The sequence below is a fragment of the Peromyscus maniculatus genome, chromosome 1 (assembly GCF_049852395.1).
Source record: "Peromyscus maniculatus bairdii isolate BWxNUB_F1_BW_parent chromosome 1, HU_Pman_BW_mat_3.1, whole genome shotgun sequence".
Lineage (NCBI taxonomy): Eukaryota > Metazoa > Chordata > Mammalia > Rodentia > Cricetidae > Peromyscus > Peromyscus maniculatus.
Genome location: NC_134852.1, coordinates 33,271,578 through 33,290,695, shown reverse-complemented (window position 1 = coordinate 33,290,695; position 19,118 = coordinate 33,271,578). Strand labels below are relative to the sequence as shown.

At 44.2% G+C, this 19,118-nt stretch overlaps 2 protein-coding genes and 1 long non-coding RNA gene across 4 annotated transcripts in view; 2 read left to right on the top strand and 1 right to left on the bottom strand.

The window, feature by feature from the left end:
• Nucleotides 1-19,118, top strand: part of LOC102906027 (CEA cell adhesion molecule 1) — a 249,585-nt gene that overhangs the window by 146,377 nt on the left and 84,090 nt on the right. The window lies entirely within an intron of this gene.
• LOC143273860 (cell adhesion molecule CEACAM1-like) overlaps nucleotides 1-19,118 on the top strand; it is a 71,322-nt gene that overhangs the window by 21,746 nt on the left and 30,458 nt on the right. The window contains exons 5-7 of the mRNA XM_076574211.1: nucleotides 4,644-4,755; nucleotides 4,984-5,095; nucleotides 5,341-5,392. Of these exons, the coding sequence (XP_076430326.1) occupies nucleotides 4,644-4,755; nucleotides 4,984-5,095; nucleotides 5,341-5,352 (236 nt within the window). The 3' untranslated portion in view covers nucleotides 5,353-5,392. The remainder of the gene's footprint in view (nucleotides 1-4,643; nucleotides 4,756-4,983; nucleotides 5,096-5,340; nucleotides 5,393-19,118) is intronic.
• Nucleotides 7,254-9,195, bottom strand: LOC143273865 (uncharacterized). The gene is made up of 2 exons (XR_013052100.1): nucleotides 8,943-9,195; nucleotides 7,254-7,562 (listed from the first exon to the last, which is right to left on the bottom strand). It is a non-coding gene; the product is annotated as an uncharacterized LOC143273865 (long non-coding RNA).

Genomic DNA, 19,118 nt, shown 5'->3' with positions numbered 1-19,118 from the left:
TTTCAGGTTAGCCAGAGCTACATAGTGAGACCCTGTCTCAAAAGGGAGAGAGCACGAGGCAGGAGGCATAGAAGTACAAGTCCACTCATCTGAATGGACCAGGCTCTGCTGACTCCCCATAGGAGACCTTGCCTTGGAGGCGGTGGGAATCAGGGGTCGATTGGAGGGGAATGCTTGAGGGTGGGAGGAGGCAGGACAGGGGAATCTGTGGTTGATATGTAAAATGAATAGAAAATCTCTCTATAATAAACAAGAAATACCAGGCTAGCCCAGATTACATTGTGAGATCCTGTCAATAATAACAATAAATATCAATATAGCAAATACAAATGCAAAGTGATTAAGAGTTTAGTGTCTGTGTCAGACAGACCATCAAACCTCAGATTGTAGTAAAATATTCATTTTTCTCTACACCCCCTACACATACATTTTTAACTTCTTTAGATTATTTCCAATACCCGATATAAATACTGCATAGAATCTAGTCTCATTGTATTGAGTACAGGACAAAGATAGGAGGAAGCAATACATTTTTCACTGTAGAGATACTTTTCCAAGTAGTTTGTTTCCAAGGTTTTGATCCATAAATATAAAATCCATAGATATAAGGGACCTGTAATGACTTTTTTTTTACTCCATTTGCATATTTATTCATTTTGTGTGCATGTCCCACACCCGTGAATGGAGGTCAGGGGACAGTTTGTGGAAGCCAGTCTCCAGGGACTGGGGATTGAACTTAGGTTGGTGAATCAGCCCTTTATCTGCTAAGCCATTTCACCAGCCTACGTTTGTTTTTGCATTTATTTCTGTGTGGCAGTTAGGGGTAGGTACTCTTCCCAAATGAGCCATCTTGGTGGTCCATATACTGAGTTTCTTATCCTCATGCTGACATTTGAAGCATCACATCCCTCCACAAGATGCTTTTTTCTAATAACTCTTTTTGTGGTATGTAGTAGTGTGTGTGTGTGTGTGTGTGTGTGTGTGTGTGTGTGTGTGTGTGTGTGTGTGTATGGTTTATGAGACTGGAGAGATACCTCAATACTTTAGAGCCCTAGCAACTCTTACAATAGACAGAGGTTCAATTCCCAGCACGCACATGGCAGCCTATTACTGTCTCTAACTGAAGTTCAAAGGATTTTCCAATTTTTTTGGAGTACAGGTTTTGGAAGTATGACCTGATTATCCTCTGGATTTCCTCATTGTCAGTTGTTATGTCTCCCTTTTCATTTGTAATTTTCCGAATTTGGATGCTCTCTCTCTGTGTCTTTTGGTAGTCTGGATAAGTGCTTGTCTATCTTGTTGATTTTCTTAAAGAACCAACTCTTTGGTTCATTGATTCCTTGTATTGTTCTTCTTTGTTTCTATTTTATTGATTTCAGCTCTCAATTTGATTATTTCCTGGCATCTATTCCTCCTGGGTGACTTTGCTTCTTCTTGTTCTAGAGCTTTCAGGTGTGCTATTAAGTCACTAGTGTGAGATTTCCCCAAATTCTTTATGTCGGCATTTGTTGCTATGAATTTTGTTCTTAGCACTTCTTTCGTAGTGTCCAATAAGTTTGGTGTGTAGTATATTCATTTTCATTGATCTCTAGGAAGTCTTTAACTTCTTTCTATTTCTTTCTTGATGCATTGGTGATTCAGTTGAGCATTATTCAGTTTCCATGAGATTGTAGGCTCTCTGTAGTTTTTGTTGTTGTTGCAATCTAACTTTAAACCATGGTGGTCTGATAGAATACAGGAGGTTATTCCAATATTTTGTATCTGTTGAGGTTTGCTTTGTGACCAAGTATGTGGTTAATTCTAGAGAAGGTTTCTTGGGGTGCTGAGAAGAAAGTATATTCTGTTTTGTTAGGGTGGAATGTTTTGTAGATATTGATTAAGTCCATTTGAGTCATAACATCAGTTAAGACCCTTATTTCTCTGTTAAGTTTTGATTTGGCAGATCTGTCCAGTGGTGAGAGTGGGGTATTGAAGTCTCCCACTCTTAATGTGTGGGGTTTTATGTGTGATTTAAGTTTTAGTAATGTTTCTTTTACATATATGGGTGCCCTTGTATTTGGGGCATAAATATTCAGAATTGAAACTTCCTCTTGGTGTATCTTCCCTGTGATGAGTATGTAATATCCTTTTTGATCTCTTTTGATCGATTTTAGTTTGAAGTCTATTTTGTAGGATAGGTACACCAGCTTGCTTCTTAAGACCATTTGATTGGTAAGACTTTTCCCAGCCTTCTATTCTGAGGTAGCGTCCATCTTTGAAATTGAGGTGTGTTTCTTGTATGCAGCAGAAAGATGGGTCCTGTTTTAGTATTCGTTCTGTCAGCCTGTGTCTTTTTATAGGTGAATTAAGTCCATTGATATTAAGGGATATTAATGAACCATGATTGTTATTTCCTGTTATCTTTTGGTGGTAGTGAGTGTGTATTTCTTTTCTTTGGGATTTGCTGCTGTGGGGTTATGTATTGCCTGTATTTTCGTGGGTGTATCTGACTTCCTTAGGTTGGAATTTTCCTTCTAGTGCTTTTTGTAGGGCTGGATTTGTGAGTAGGTATTGTTTATATCTGGTTTTGTCCTAGAATGTCTTGTTCACTCCGTCTATGGTGATTGAAAGTTTTTCTGGGTATATTAGTCTAGGCAGGCATCCATGGTCTCTTCATGTCTGCATTATGTCTGTACAGGTCCTTCTGGCTTTCAAAGTCTCCATTGAGAAATCGGGTGTTATTCTGATGGGTTTGCCTTGATAAGTCACTTGGACTTTTTGTTTTACTGCTCTTAATATTCTTTCTTTATTATGTAGATTTAGTTGTTTAATTATTATGTGGCCATGGGACTTTTTTGGGAGGAGGGGTCTACTCTGTTTGGTGGTCTATAGGCTTCTTGAATCTTCATAGGTATTTCTTCCTTTTAGTTGGAAAGTTTTCTTCTATGATCTTGTTGAAAATATTTTCTGTGCCTTTGAGTTGGTATTCTTCTCCTTCTTCTATCCTTGTTATTCTTAGATTTGGCCTTTTCATGGTATCCCAGATTTCCTGGATGTTTTGTGCTGTGACTTTTTTGGCTTTGGTGTTTTCTTTGATGAATCTATTTCCTCTATCGTATCCTCTACACCATTGATTCTCCCTTCCTTCACTTGTATTCTGTTGGTTATGCTTGTATCTGTGTTTCCTGTTTTTTATTCAGATTTTTTATTTCCAGTATTCCCTCTCATTGTGTCTTCTTCATTGTTTTTATATCCTTTTTCAGGTCTTGAAGTGTTTCCCTCCCATGTTTAATTGCTTTTTCATCATTTTCTTGCCTTTCTTTAAGGGATTTATTGATTTATTTCAATTTTTTATTTGTCTTTTCCTCTATTTGTTTATTGATTTCTTCCATTTTTTGTTTGTCTTTCCCTCAATTTCATTTTTCATTTTTTCTTGAAAGGCCTCTAGCATCTTCATGATGCTGTTCTTAAGGTTGCTTTCTTCTGCTTCTTCTACATTGTGATGTTCAGATCTTGCTGTTGGAGGAGGGCTAGGTTCTGGTGATGCCATATTGCTCTTTATATTGTTGTATATATTTTTCCCTTGACTTCTGCCCATGTCCTCCTCTAACAGGTATAAGAGGTGCCTGTGTCTGAGTGAGTTGCTATTGGCCCACTCTGGGCTTATTGTGTCTGTGTCTTAGGGGGCCCCTCTAAGTGCAATCTTAGTTCTTGGTCTAATTGGAGCAGGCAGAATCTGTGTCTCGGGGAGCTGTTCTTGAGTCAACCCAAGCTTGTTGATTCTGTGACTCACGGAGTCACTCTTGGTCTTATCAGGGCTCTTGGTCCAATCAGAGCTTACAGATTCTGTGTTTCAGGAAGCCTCTCTTGGACCAATGAGAGGTGGCAGATTCTATGTCTCAGAAAGCCACTCTTGGTCTAATGAGGGCTGACAGATTCCTGGTCTCAGGAGGTTACTCTTGTTCCAATAAAAGCTCTTTGACCAGTGATGGCTGCTGGCATTGTTTCCATGCCTCAGGAAGTGGCTGGGGTCTCAGGAGGATGGGTATGGAGGCAGGGTGTATAGATTACAAGGTCAAGTGGGGGGCCTTGGTGTGGGTGGGGCCTTCCTGCAGAAGCCTTGCCTGCTGGCCAGCAACTGGGACAGAGTTGGGCAGGGGTTCCCAGGGACCAGCTGTGTCCCAGGGATGGGGCCAACGGGCAGGACTCTCTGGGTATGGAGCCTCAATATTCTTTCAGTTAATTCCTGGCCACAGGAACCAGAGAGGTAAATATTTACATTGACCACAATTAGGACAACAAGAAAAAGATGTGATCATTAAAAATAACTGTAATTTTAATGTAAAAATAGCTATGTGACTTTCTCCCATCTTCAGAGCCTTCCAAGGACTTCGAGAGAGGAAGCGTAAAGCACAATCACTCCCCACCTGCCACAGGCAAGGACTTGAAGGAAGACACATGGCCAGCCTAGAAACACAGTACTTACGGGAGTACTAGGAGAAAATACCCTGTTTATTGCCTCACCTCTCCTAATCTACCTTCTTACAAGAAGTACACTCCCCAAAGGAACAAACAGATGTCAGACACAACCAGAGAGTTATTGTCTGCTTGCTTGGTGAGGATAAATTTATGGTGATGCTTCTTCTCTTTTCTGTCCATGACAGGTGAACATCGACCTTCATTGCGGGTTATCATTGGTATTATTGCCCAATGTCTGATGGGGCTGATTGCAGTGATGTTTTTACTGGGTTTCCTGTGGCGCAGCCGTCGTGGCAGGTGAAGTGTCTTACACCCTTCCACCTACTCTTCCATTCCCTCTATGCTTGGGAAAAGGGAAGAGGCTTTCCTTACTTTGTGTCTGGACTCCATCTTCTTCTCTTTGCTATGTGTGTGCTGTGTTGCTCATATCACTGCCTTCCTATGTCCTGTACCCCACTCTCTGATGGCCATGTTCACTCCTTTCCCTGTGAAGTTTGGAGATAAATTGACTTCATCTTTCACCAGGGAGCCACAAAATGAGGATGATATTAAACAAAAGGACAATGAGCCAACCAACCTCAATGAAACCTCAAAAGAAGCCTCAAAAGAGAAACCTAAAAAGGACAAGAAGCCAAAAGCAAATTCTCATCCAAAGTACCACCCCAGCACCAGTTAGAAAACAGCAAATATGATGGGGTAAAAGGATCAAAGGCTAGAAGGGGCTGGTTAGATTGGAAAAGGAGGCAGCACCAAGAAAGGCAGTGGCAGCCATGGTGTGAATGCACAGCAAGGACACCAAGCAGCTCCCAGGAAACATTGGCTGCCAGGGTCCTTCCCAACTGAGGAACCAAACAACAGTGACAGTGTCTCCCATTTCTTTAGGGCAAGAAGTAAGAGCATGCTCAGTGAGGACAACTGGACCCATCCACCCACAGTAAGTAAAGGCACTGACCCTCGGGAATCAAAGGTCTCACCACCTGCCCATCCTTCCATGGCATCCTGGACACCAACCACTGTCTCCTGTCTGACTTACAGATCAGATCTTCTCTTCCCAGACTCTAGCTGGCATTTTCTTTAGGTTGCCAAGTAGCTCCCAAATAAAGACAAGGAGACTTATTAATTATGAATGCTCAGCCTTAGCTTAGGCTTGTCTAACTAGCTCCTTTACCTTAATTTAAACTATTTCTATTCTACTGTGTTTTGCCTCAGGCCTTTTAACCTTTCTTTCATTCTGTATGTCCTACTTTCCTGCTTCCTCCCTGTCTTTTTTTCTGGCCCCAGATGTCTCCCTGGCTTCTTTTTCCTTTCTTTTTGAACCTAAATACCTCCTCCTACTTACTCTCCTGCCTAGATGTCCCACCTATCTATCCTCCCTCGCTATTAGACATTCAACTTTTTCTTAGAAAGTCCGGTGTCTTGGGCAGTCAAGGTAAAACAGCAACACATGTTTACATAGTTATACAAACACAACACATCTTTGCGTTGTTTAACAAATATTGCACAACACCAGCCCTCAGGTTCTGTAGGTCCTCAAGGCCTTCGCAGCCACAGGAGACTAAGTCAGTGCTGAAGGGAGACTCAGTTCACCTAGGCTAGGCTGGCATGAGGGAACCACATGTCCAAGAGCAGGTTCCTTATCCTAATGCCTTCCCTGCTGTCTGTGAAGGTTTTGGGCATTCATTTTCCCTAAGGGAGACTCTCTACTGTGTGTGTCTGGGTCCCAAGGACCACTGTGCTCCTCCTTGTCATAGGAACATGTCAGTCACAAATACCACTGAGGAAAGGATAATCAAGGCATTGTGAACTTGGAGAACTCCTGAACTGAATAATCCAGGTCTCAGTCCTTGTTACCTCTCCTCTGGTCCTAATAAGCTAACTCTGTGAAACAGACTCTGTAGGAGTCTGGACTTGGGCATGACACCCCTCACCCCCTACCCTACATCTACCACCACCTCCTGCCACCTCTTTTCGCTACAAATCACAAGTCTTAGATGAGCTTTTCACTTCCATGATCTGGTGACTTCTCTTGCTTCCCCAGGTCACCTGACAACTCTCCTAATGAGGTAAGCACTGCCACTTTCACTGCCTGCTTCCTCTCAGATGACTCTGGAGAGATGGGGACACTCAGAACCACAACTGTGTGTCCTTAGTTCCTCGTGCAGCAGACGAGGAGCTGCACCCTTGTAGTCTGGCAGATGGATTCAGACAAGACACATCCTGTCGTGTAGAAGACTGGCAGGTTTCTTAGAGAATGATGGGAGGCATGCTCAACAGTGAGGGTGGACATTGTCCAAAGGGCCACTGCAGATGAAAGGCCCTCAAGGAGTGAGAGTGGACAATGGCCAGGGAACATGGGCTGCATGTGAAAGTGGGCCGGGTGCTGTCTTCTAAAGTCTCTGGCACAGGAGGCCTTCATGAGATGTTGTTCTGTGCAGGACAAACAGACCATGTGGGTTGACTCTAAAGGAGGGGACAATTGTGTGTCTCTGTTCCTTTCCAGAAGGCTCCAGCTACATAGTAACTTATATTCTTCTTAGCAATAGAGTTGGTCACTTAGAGAATTTAAAGGCTGGCAATGTAGTCCTATTTCTAGAGTGCTTGCCTGGCTGCCCCTGGCCTAGCTTTGATCCACAGAATCACAGTGGAGCACACCTGCAGTCACAGCACTTGGTCCCTGGAGAACATGGGGACTCCCTGGGCTACATGAGAGCTGGTTCACACCAACACACACACACATACACACACACACACACACACACACACACACACACACACACACACACACACAAACCAGGTTTAGTGCAGATGAGTTTTTTAGTGTGTAAAGTGCAGTTTACAAATCTGACATCTGAGTTCAGTCCCCAAACCCTGAAATGAATGGAGAACCCCCTCCTGCAAGTTGTCCTCTGAGATACACCCATGTTCTGTCTGTCTGTCTGTCTCTGTCTCTGTCTCTTTCTCTCTCTCTCTCTGTCTTGAGACTGACTGTACGATCATACTTTTCAGGTAGATGGAGCTTCATATTATTTCCTGGAAAACAATGTCCAGCAACACAAGTCCCTAACTTCAGTCTTCACATCTCCACCAGCAACAGCAATGGTCTTCTGAAATAAAAAAAAAAAAATCAGAACCTGTCCCATTAGCTGCTGCTCATGTATTCCCAGTCTCCTGCCCCTCACTGGGTGGGTGGGGAGTGGCAGAGGGTCCCCAAAGGACACAATGCTGCAGCCCCAGCCTTCAGAGTCAGCAGAGAGAAAGGCAGATAATTGATTGGGTAGCCGGTGGCTAGCAGGAAAGGTATTTCTGGTGAGGGATTGCACCCTTTAGACCACAGAGCATGAGTACTTTATGAAGTCCGCTGTACCGGGGAGTCAACTAAGTAGTGATCCGAAATCTGGCTGTGGCAGAGAAAAATGGGCTGTGGTAGGGGATGACTTCACTGGGGAAAGCCCTCTGACAGTTAGGTGACTATGTGTGTAGGTTCTTGGCATGCGATCTCTGCCCTCAGAAGGATGACAATGTAGAGTGGCTTGTGTACAGTTCTAGGAGTCCAGTGGCAGCCACTCTGTACCTATTTCCTGACATGGGATTTTTGCTGTACACGTGGCGGGCCATGAAATCCAAGGTCCTGCAAACAGGTTGGTCACAGCTGCAGATCCATGGTGGAGAGATACAATCTCCCATGCATGTCTGTTTGGGATTCTATTTCACCTCTCAGCTGTGACTTGTTCTCTTGTCCCATAAAGCTAAGTGGCCAAGCACATGAAGCACTCCTCGACATTTGCCCACTCTGTTCTCAGGTCTTCCTCCCACACACTACTGTCTCCTTAGCTCCCTGACACTAGCTCCTTCTCCTACTGGGGAATGTCTAGTGTCCTATCACATACTCCAGATTCCTCTCTTGCTCACATTTCCTGCTCTTGTCACCACTTAGCTCTGTGGGTCCCTCTGTTCTAATTGCATCTGTCTCCCTGTATACCTCTGCCCCACTGCTGTGACAGGAGAGTATTGACTGAAAAGGGTGCATCAGGAAAGAAACTAGTTGACCCAGAAGACTTGAAGCCTGTGACTAAGAGTAATGCCAGGGATAGGAGCTGGAGAGGTGGTTCGGTGGATCTAAGCACTTGGCTGCTCTTCCAGTGACTCAGATCCCCATCAACCACACAGCTAAAAACCTTTTGTAAGTGTAGTCTCAGGGGATCTGATACCATATTCTCTCTCCAGGGGGGACCAGACATATACACAATGTACAGACATACATGCCAGCAAACCACCAACTACCACCAGCACCACCAGCACTACCACCACCACCATCACCACCCACATACACAGGCATAGAGGGACAGGCAGGGAGTGTACACAAACACAGATCAGTGACTGCTAATTAAAGTCCTATAAAGGGCCTTCTGGATCCTAGCTTCTACCTAGGAGCTCAGTGAGATCAAAGGAAAATCCAAATGTGACCACTTTGCATTCATAGTTACCTCTGTGCTGACACATATGGATACCCTGTCTTGGATGAAGTCCATGGCGGTCCTTCCTCTGTGTCTTTACTTTGCTCTTTGGGGCCCACATACCTGTACTCTTTGGGTACTTTCTTCTGTTATATTCATGTTTGAGATCCATTGTTTGAGAAATAAAGTGGTGGCCACCCACATTTCTATGTTCCCCATGGACTCATGCCCTGGTGAGGTGTGGGCTCATTTATCATGAGCTGACCTCACCACACAGAAAGAAACCAAGTGACTTTGTTGCCATCTTGGCTGGTGACTTCATCAAGATAGAGGTGACCATGTGACTTGGCCATTATCTTGGTTAGTGACTATTGAAATATTTACCAGTGTTGAGAGCCCTCACAGGATCACTGCACTCCTAGGACTTCCTGTGCCACAGGCAGTCAGGTACACATCCCAGTCCTCCTCTTCCAACTTTTCCATTTTAATTTCATCTTCTGTATTCCTAATGGACCATGGAATTGGGAGACTCAGAAGAGACTCCAACATGGGCTCTATTACCACATGATAAAAATCGACACTTGTGTCATTTCATTGTGGAGATAGGGGCGGTTCAAGACAGGGACTTTCTGGGTAACATTTCTGGCCCTCCTGCAACTTGCTCTGTAGACAAGGCTGGCCACAAACTCAATCAGATCTGCCTGGCTCTGCCTCCTGAGTGTTGGAATTAAAGGTGTGTGCCACCACCACCCACTTTCAGTGTATCTTAAGGAGGGTATACCCAAACTCCATGGTGCAGTTTTTGGATTGGCACATTGTTTTGCAGGATATATTTACAGCTTTCTATAGGAGTTTTCCCAGCCATGTGCCTCTAACAATACCAACAGCAGCTAACACTTTCAAACTGACAGTCTTTTAATGGAGAGAATAAAGAACCCAGTGTCTAATATAAAAATCATAAGATGGTTAATAAATGTCACCAGTATAAAAAATTGGACACTTACAGGCATATACACAGTAATATATAAGACTTATCACTCCTACATTTTGAAGATGATGGAGAGCCAGAGGTTCTTTTGTTTTTTATTTTATTTTATTTTCCAATACCATTCAGTTCTACATATCAGCCACGGGTTCCCTTGTTCTCCCCCCTCCCACGCCTCTCCCCTTCCCCCCAGCCCACCCCCTATTCCCACCTCCTCCAGGGCAAAGCCTCCCCTGAGGACTGCGATCAGCCTGGTAGACTCAGTCCAGGCAGGTCCAGTACCCTCCTCCCAGATTGAGCCAAGCGTCCCTGCATAAGCCCCAGGTTTCAAACAGCCAACTCATGCAATGAGCACAGGACCTGGTACCACTGCCTAGATGCCTCCCAAACAGATCAAGCCAACCAACTGTCTCACCTATTCAGAGGGCCTGATCCAGTTGGGGGCTCCTCAGCCTTTGGTTCATAGTTCATGTGTTTCCATTCATTTGGCTATTTATCCCTGTGCTTTATCCAACCTTGCTTTCAACAATTCTTGCTCATATAAACCCTCCTCTTTCTCGCTAATTAGACTCCCGGAGCTCTATCCGAGGCCTAGCCGTGGATCTAAATGTGAACATTTTTTTTCCTGTCGTGTTAGAAAAGGGATATAAAGTCCAAGCAAAGAGTGTTGCTTTATACATGAATCACAGAAAACTTGGTAAATAAAAGGATATGTGAGCCAGTCTTAATTTGTTATATTAATCTAATCATGTAGAGTGGACATGACTTTCTTTTAATAAGGAGGTATTGCCAAGCAGATCTCTTCTGAGTCAGTCAGCTCCCATACTGAGGACTCCTACTGAGCCTGTTTGGAAAAGATCAACAGCTGGGCATGTGGAGAGCTGGGTCTTTGAGAGGGTAAACAAGATTGACAGGCCCTGGGCCCTACTAACCAAACGGAAGAGAGGTAGGACCCAGAGTGACTGAATCACAAATGAATAAAGAAACATCACAACAGACACCAAAGAAATTCAGGATATTGTAAGGGACTACTTTAAAAATCTAAACCCCATTAAGCTGGAAAATCTAAAAGAAATGGATGAATTTCTGGATTCACCCAAACTACCAAATTTTAACCAAGAAGAGATCAATCAAACTAACCTGACACAAAACAACAAGGTAAGATTCTCTGTTCGGGTCTGGCAGTGAGTTGTGGGGCACACTTGCAGAAGTTTAGGGGCAGTGTACTGGCTAGTAGTACATCAATTTGACACAAGCTAGAGTCATGAAAGAGAAGGGAGCCTCAATTGTGAAAATGCCTCCGTAAGATCCAGGTGTAAGGCATTTCTCAATTAGTGATCAATGGGGGAGGGTTCAGCCCATGGTGGGTGGTGCCATCCTTGGGCTGGGGTCCTGGGTTCTATAAGAAAGCAGGCTGAGAAAGCCATGTGCCCCAAGCCAGTAAGCAGCACCTCTCCATGGACTCTGCATCAGCTCCTGCATCCAGGATCCTGCCCAGCTTGAGTTCCTGTCCTGACTTCCTTCAGTAAAGGACAGTGATGTAGAAGTACAAGGCAAATAACCCCTTTCCTCTCCAACTTGCTTTTTGGTCATGGTGTTTTGTTGAAGCAATAGAAACCCTAAGACAGGCGGTGATCCTGTTATTTCCTAGAGAAGGAGTTTAAACAAAAAAGCACTATCCACAAAACATCCAGGAGTGGTCTGGGCCCTCCTTACACAATTCTACCAGACAACTGAGTGCTCAGGAACAATGTCAAAACCTTCCAGAACAAATGAGGTGAAATCTTGTTCCTGTCTATCTTTAGAGAGGTGAAAACCCCTAAATGAAATACTGCCAAAATCAGTTGCAGAATTATAACCTTGACTATGTTTCAGGAATGTGGGTGATTTAACATTAGAAAATCCATCACTGCCTTTCAGAAAATCAACATATTAACCAGAAAACCACGATCATTTGAAAAGCAGGAAAATGGCCTTTGATTCATGCCCACATATGATTTAAGTACCAAAGAAACAGATTATGAGAGAAGGGGACCATTTGGATTGATATAGACATCTACTAAAAGTGAATTTAAACACTGTGATAAGCCTGTGATTTTGGACTAAGTCCTCAGGTCAATATGGAGTCACTCACACTGTTAGCCTAATTTTCTTAGTAGTGCACACATGTCACCTGTGGACTGGTGTTTGCTACTTAGAGAAGGCAGGCTTTACGCAGTCATAGGTGTTGGTCATGGATAGCAGATGGGGTTGAACAAACCCTTAAGTTTGAGATACCTCACTCAAGTTTTCCACCTGTGAATTCTTCCAGAGTACATTGCAGCCCCACATTTTCTGACCCTGTCCTGATTTTAAGGACAGTCTCATTCTAGATACAGGAATAGAAGCCACATTTATGATTTTGCCTTTTGACAAAATATCAAGTATCAGGGTCAATGGGGACCCATGAGAACACTGCCTGACTGCATCACACCTACCTCCTACAGACATTCTCTCTGTCCAGCCCATGGGAACATCACAAAAGCAGAGAACACCCACATGACACCCAGAGCATGCAGAATCTGAGGCCAGAGCCGCCACAGGCTTTGTGAGCAAATCCTCATTTGGAGTAGAGCTTTAGAGGAGACATGTGCCTAAGGGCCAGGCCCATGACTCACCTCAGACCACAGGAAGGCCAGTGCTCTGGGCCTTTCCAGGTATGATGCCCATGACTTTGAGGTAAATTGAGGTTTGTGACATACAGTAGGTACCATGGATTCACAAAAGACAGAGGGGCCAATCATAGCGTACAATTTGCATGTCAGATTGGAAGAGTGAGGTTGTGTTAAGCCCCCTTGGCTACTGTGGACAAGCTTTATAGTCATGTCCAGTTAGACTCCACCCCCAAGACTTCCTGTGTAAACATCCCTGCCTAGTCAGTTAGAGGAAAAGGCTGTTCTCTCCACCCTGGTAGAGGCAGCTACTCTCCTGTACTCCTCATTCCCAAATAAATCTCTTTCTCAAAAGAGTTTTGGGTGTGAAGATCTTCATTCACTGGCATCGAGAAGATCCTTGCTGAGATGTCCCTCAGTGGACAAAACAAGAGAGAGAGAGGGGGCTGAAAGAGCAGGGCAAGGAGGAGCTGAACAGAAGATGTTTGCTGAGATCTTCTCAGTGGACGAGAGAGAGCTGAAAGTAACACTTTTCTCTGGAGTGGGAGGAGATTGCTACATTTCTGCAGGGGTTTCCCCTTTCTTGGAGTGAAGCAAAAGAAGCAACATCTTAGGCTGGAAAAGCAGAGCTCTGCTAGGAAGCCTCCTTAAGTGGGGGCTCAGCAAAGCTCAGCTGTAGAGGCTCTCCAGGAGAGGAGCAAAATTGCTATATCCTGCTGAGAGACCATCCCCATTACACCAGGTATACATTGACTTTCCTGAACAGTCAGGATACCCTTCCCTGCTGAAGCAGTTCCAGGCCTGACTCTCCCGAGAAGTCAGAAAATTTTTCCTTCCATGGTTGTGCTGATTCTCTGCAGTTCCAGCCATCAGAGCTGTGCTAAATAGCTCCAGGTGTCCAGGACACCTTCAGGGCAGAGCTGTTGTTCTGAGCAGCTCCAGGTGGTGTCTGGGATACCTCATCTTTCAGGGTTGAACTGTCTCCTTGCAGTTTCAGCCATCAGAGTTGTGCTATAATGCTCAAGGTGTTGCCTGACTCCCCAAGTAGTCAGGACACCAAACCCACAGAGTTACAAAACTCAAATGTTTTGCAACCAATTTACTTACACCTTGAATACAAGGATTAGTTCCACTTCCTGGTGCTCTTTCTCCTCAAATTGTACATTTTGTATTTTTTCCTTGTTCAACTTCCTCTTTTTCATTATAAATCTGTATAAGAGTGGCCAGTCTCATACCCCACTCCTCACCCTCTGCCACCCACCCACACACACAACCACTCTGCTCATATAGATCTCATCCACTTCTCCTTCACAGGGTCATCCATATGTGTCCCTCCTAGGGTCTTTTCCTGTTAGCTAGCCTCTCTGGAGCTGTGGATTGCAGTCTGGCCATTCCTTCCCTCACATCTAGTATCCACTTATGAGTGATTACATACTGTTTGTCCTTCTGAATCTGGGTTACCTCACTCAGGATGATATTTTATAGTTCCATCCATTTGCCTGCAAATTTCATAATATCATTGTTTTTTACTACTGAGTAGTACTCCATTGTGTATATGTGCCACATATTCTTTATCCATTCTCCAGTTGAGGGGCATCTAGGTTGTTTCCAGGTTCTTGCTATTACGAATATTACTGATATGAACATAGTTGAGCATGTGTCCTTGTGGTAAGATTGAGCATTCCTTATGCCCAAGAGTGGTATAGCTGGGTCTTGAGGAAGACTTATTCCTAATTTTCTGAGAAACCACCATATAAAGCCCTACTACTACTGGACAGGAAGACAGAGCAACAAGGGCATCTAGAAGGTGGGGTTCAGGGGCTGAGAAACACTTCTGAAGAAACAGAGCAAGGAAAGGTCAGAAAATGAAGGCACAGAGTGTTTAGAGGAGAAGGTCAGACAAGACAAGCCTACACTCACCAAAGATTCAGAGTGTGACTAGGGATTTTAATGAGTGATAGGTGAGCTCAGTAGACAAGGAGAAGACAATTTCATACAGTGAAAAGATTCAGGGATAGTGATGAATGGTGGTGATGCTGCTGACTTCCTACCAACAGGACACACATACCAAGGCTGAGAGTTGAACACACTCAGGTTCAAATTTTTACCAAATGCAAAAGTCCTAATATTGATAGATTTTTCTCTCTTCCCTCTTAGCCCCACTTTTAACCTACTGGAACTCTCCCACCATTGTCCAAGTCACTGTTGAAGCAATTCCACCATACATTGTTGAAGGGATAAACGTTCTTCTGGCTGTCCAAAACCCACCAGGAGATGTCATAGTCTTTTACTGGTACAAGGGAAAAGCTTCGACTTGGAGTGGTGAAATTGTCCAAATTATAACAAATAATAGTACAACAACAACAGGGCCTGCATACAGTGGCTGAGAGCTAATATATCTCAGTGGAAACCTGCACTGCCAAAACATCACTCAGAATGATGCAGAAGAGTACACACTACTCATACTAAGAAAAGACTGGAGAGTAAAGCGGGCATCTGTGCAGTTCAAGGGACACCTTAAGTAATTCTCTATAACCTCTGGGTCCTGGGTGGAGCTAATCCTACTTCACACATAGGGTTGTCAGTACTGAAAGACACTGTGTTATTGTCCCCACATTGTGGTTCAAACATTGAGTAAAAGACATACAATGGGGAAAAAACAGTAATTGATCAGGATGCCTTACATGAATCCACCCTCAGAGAAGAGTGGTGAGGTAACTGAGCTCAGGCATGTCAGACTCAGCCCAGGGTCTTAGATGCTCATCATGAACATGATCTTCAGAAAGACCCTTCAGGACTCAGTCAAGGCCTGGCTGAGGAAACCATCAGAGTCTCACAGAGAGATGACCTTCAATAGTATTACTCCAGACCTCTTTCCAAGCTGTACCAGGAAACCTGGGAACCTTGTAGAATGGATTGGAATTTGACTTCCTGTTGGAGCTGACAGGGGACAACAATGGATTGTAGACTGGGAGCCTGCTGACAGTCAGCCTCTGAGAGCCATGTCTGAGGTAGGTCACCTGGGCATCTCCTTCTGAGACTCAGTGTGCTCAGCATAGGTGGAGAGGTAGGAAAGGCAATCAGCCAGACCTTCTGATGGTCTTCTGAGACCTCACAGGAAAGTCAAGCATCCTAAAGAGACAGAAGAACAAGTGTACAAATGGCAGCTCTTTGTCCTCCAGGGGTTCAGCCCAGGGATTATTTCCTGCAGGCAAACACTAACAAACACTGCTTGGTGGAAGTTCAGGTCATTGTTCACATTTAATGTTAACTTGCAGGCATGGCAATGATCATTTAGATTGTCTCCTATTATAGAGATACTAAGACAGGAAACACAGTCAATGAGTCAGGGTCACACAGGCCGTCAGTGGAACAAGCTATCTATCCACAGACACATCTCCAGCCTCACCACCATGGATATCTTACTAGGTGACCTTCAGTATTCGAGATCATTTCATAGATTCAGGATTCTTATAGGGCTCCCAGATTCATGTCAATCAACATCAAACACCTGACAAGAATGGCCCACTTTTTCCCAGCCCGACCTTCATGCCAGCCATATCCTGATCTTTGTGAGATTTCTGACAGGAATTCATGTTACTCAGGGAAGCTCAATGGGAAGACTAATCATTACCTATCTGTAGGACTTGCAGGGAGCTAGTCTACACTCAGCATTGGAGGTCAGTACATCTGGAGAAACTCCCACCTTGTGTCTCAAGGAAGACTTTAGGTCAGTGAGAACCACGAGATAAAGTCAGGTCTCTAATTCCAAGTTTGTCCATCATAAAACAATACAGCACAATTCACTCATGAGAAATCCCATGCTTTTCCCATACACAGCACAGGAGGCCCCATTATCTCTGAGCACTCAGCTACTCCATCTGCCTGTAATTTGCTTCCTGCCTGATTCTTTAAGGATCTGGCTTGCTGGGAAATTAAGAAACTATCTCTGGTTGAAAGAGGCCCTTAGGTCCTGAGGACTAGGCTTTAACACTTTTAAGATAGGCTGGACCATCTTAACCCCATGACAAAATATTTAATGAAAAACACACAGAAATTATTTTGTAATGGAGAGACCCGACTGTTCACACTCACAGAAAGTGTGAGCAAGAATTTGCACAAAAATCAATGGTAAAAACAAAACACGCCCCCATGAGATTTCTGAACATGTGGAATGAAAAGGCTTCCAGTGTGAAATCTACACTAATACCCTGAGTCAGAGGTCACTGTGGCTTAACTGGATAGGAGGAAAATTTAGCTCTCTCCTTACAGACCCTATCTTGAACCCAAACATGCTATCTTGCGGAGAGCCACTTCATTCTATGGGCCCTGGAAGCTGACTGAGATCTGTGAGGGTGAAGGACTCTTAGATGGTCCCCTCCACTGTTGATCCATAGAGCTGGTAACTCCACCCTCCATGAAGTCACCCACACCACAGTAAAAGAACTGGACTCCATGGTCCTGACATGCTCCTCAAACAACACTGGGATCTCCATCCATTGGCTTTTCAATGGCCAGAGTCTGGAGCTCACAGACAGGATGAAGATGTTCCAGAACAATAGCACACTCACCATAGACCCTGTCAGGAGGAAGGATTCAGGGGACTATTAGTGTGAGGTCTCCAGTCCAGTCAGTTCCAAGAGGAGTGACCCCATCCAGCTGGACATAATAAGTGAGTGACCTGTCCACCCTACTTACTCCATTGTCTTGGGGCTGGGGGCAGTTTCTTTATCAACAGTATGCAATGGGTAAAAGATACAAGAAGAAAAACATGGTTCAAGACACAAATACAGCCAGCTTGGTGATGGATGCATGTCAATCTCATGTTAAAACACCAAGCAGGCTGAGCAAGGTGTTGTATGACTTTATTTTTTTAATTTTATTTTACAATTTAATTTAATTTTACATATCAGCCATGGATTCCCTTGTTCTCGCCCTCCCTACACCCCCACCTCCCCTCCAGCCCACTCCCCATTCCCATCTCCTCCTAGGGCAAAGACTCCCCTGAGGATTGAGTTCAACCTGGTAGATTCAGTCCAGGCAGGTCCAGTCCCCTCCTCCCAGGCTGAGCCAAGTGTTCCCATATAAGCCCCAGGTTTCAAACAGCCAACTCATGCACTGAGTACAAGACCCAGTCCCACTGCCTGGATGCCTCCCAAACAGATCAAGATAATCAACTGTCTTACTTATCGAGAGGGCCTGATCCAGTTGGGGGCTCCACAGCTATTGGTTCATAGTTCATGTGTTTCCATTCATTTGGCTATTTGTCCCTGTGCTTTATCCAACCTTGGTCTCAACAATTCTCGCTCATACAAACCCTCCTCTTTCTCACCAGTTGGACTCCTGGAGTTCCACCTGGAGCCTGGCCATGGATCTCTGCATCTGGTTCCCTCAGTCATTGGATGGGGTTTCTATCATGACAATTAGGGTGTTTGGCCATGCTATCACCAGAATAGGTCAGTTCGGGCTTTCTCTTGACCATTGCCAGTAGTCTATTGTGGAGGTATCTTTATGGATTTCTGTGGGCCTCTCTAGCACTTTGCTTCTTCCTATTCTCATGTGGTCTTCATTTATCATGGTCTCTTTTTCCTTGTTCTCCATCTCTGTTTTTGATTCAGCTGGGATCTCCCACTCACCTAAGCTCTCTTTCCCTCAACCCTTGCCCTTCATTACCCCCACTCATGTCCATGTTGTTCATGTAGATCTCATCCATTTCTCTTGTTATTGGGCGATCCCTGTGTCTTTCTTGGGGTCCTATTTTCTAGGTAACCTCCCTGGAGTTGTGAGTAGCAGTCTAGTCATCCTTTGTTTTACATCTAGTATCCTCCTATGAGTGAGTACACACCATGTTTGTCTTTCTGAGTCTGGGATACCTCACTCAGGATGATTTTTTTCTAGATCCATCCATTTGCCTGCAAACCTCATGATGTCATTGTTTTTCTCTGCTGAGTAGTATTCCACTGTGTATATGTACCACATTTGACCTCAAATTCTACTATAGAGCTACAGTAATAAAAACAGCTTGGTACTGGCATAAAAACTGACATGTGGACCAATGGAATAGAATTGAAGACCCTGACATTAATCCGCATACCTATGAACATAAATTTTTGACAAAGATGCCAAAACTATACAATGGAAAAAAGCATCTTCAACAAATGGTGCCGGCATAACTGGATATCAACATGTAGAAGCCTGCAAATAGATCCATATTTGTCACTGTGCACAAAACTTAGGTCCAAGTGGATCAAAGATCTCAACATAAATCAAGCTACTCTGAACCTGCTAGAAGAGAAAGTAAGAAGTAGTCTTCAACGCATTGGCATAGGAGATCACTTCCTAAATATAACACCAGGAGCACAGACACTGAGACAAACAATCAATCAATGGGACCTCTTGAAACTGAGAAGCTTTTGTAGAGCAAAAGATATAGTCAACAAGGCAAAGCGGCACCCTACAGAATGGGAAAAGGTCTTCACCAACCCCACATCTGACAGAGGACTGATATCCAGAATATATAAAGAACTCAAGAAACTAGACATCAAAATGCCCAACAGTCCAATTAAGAAA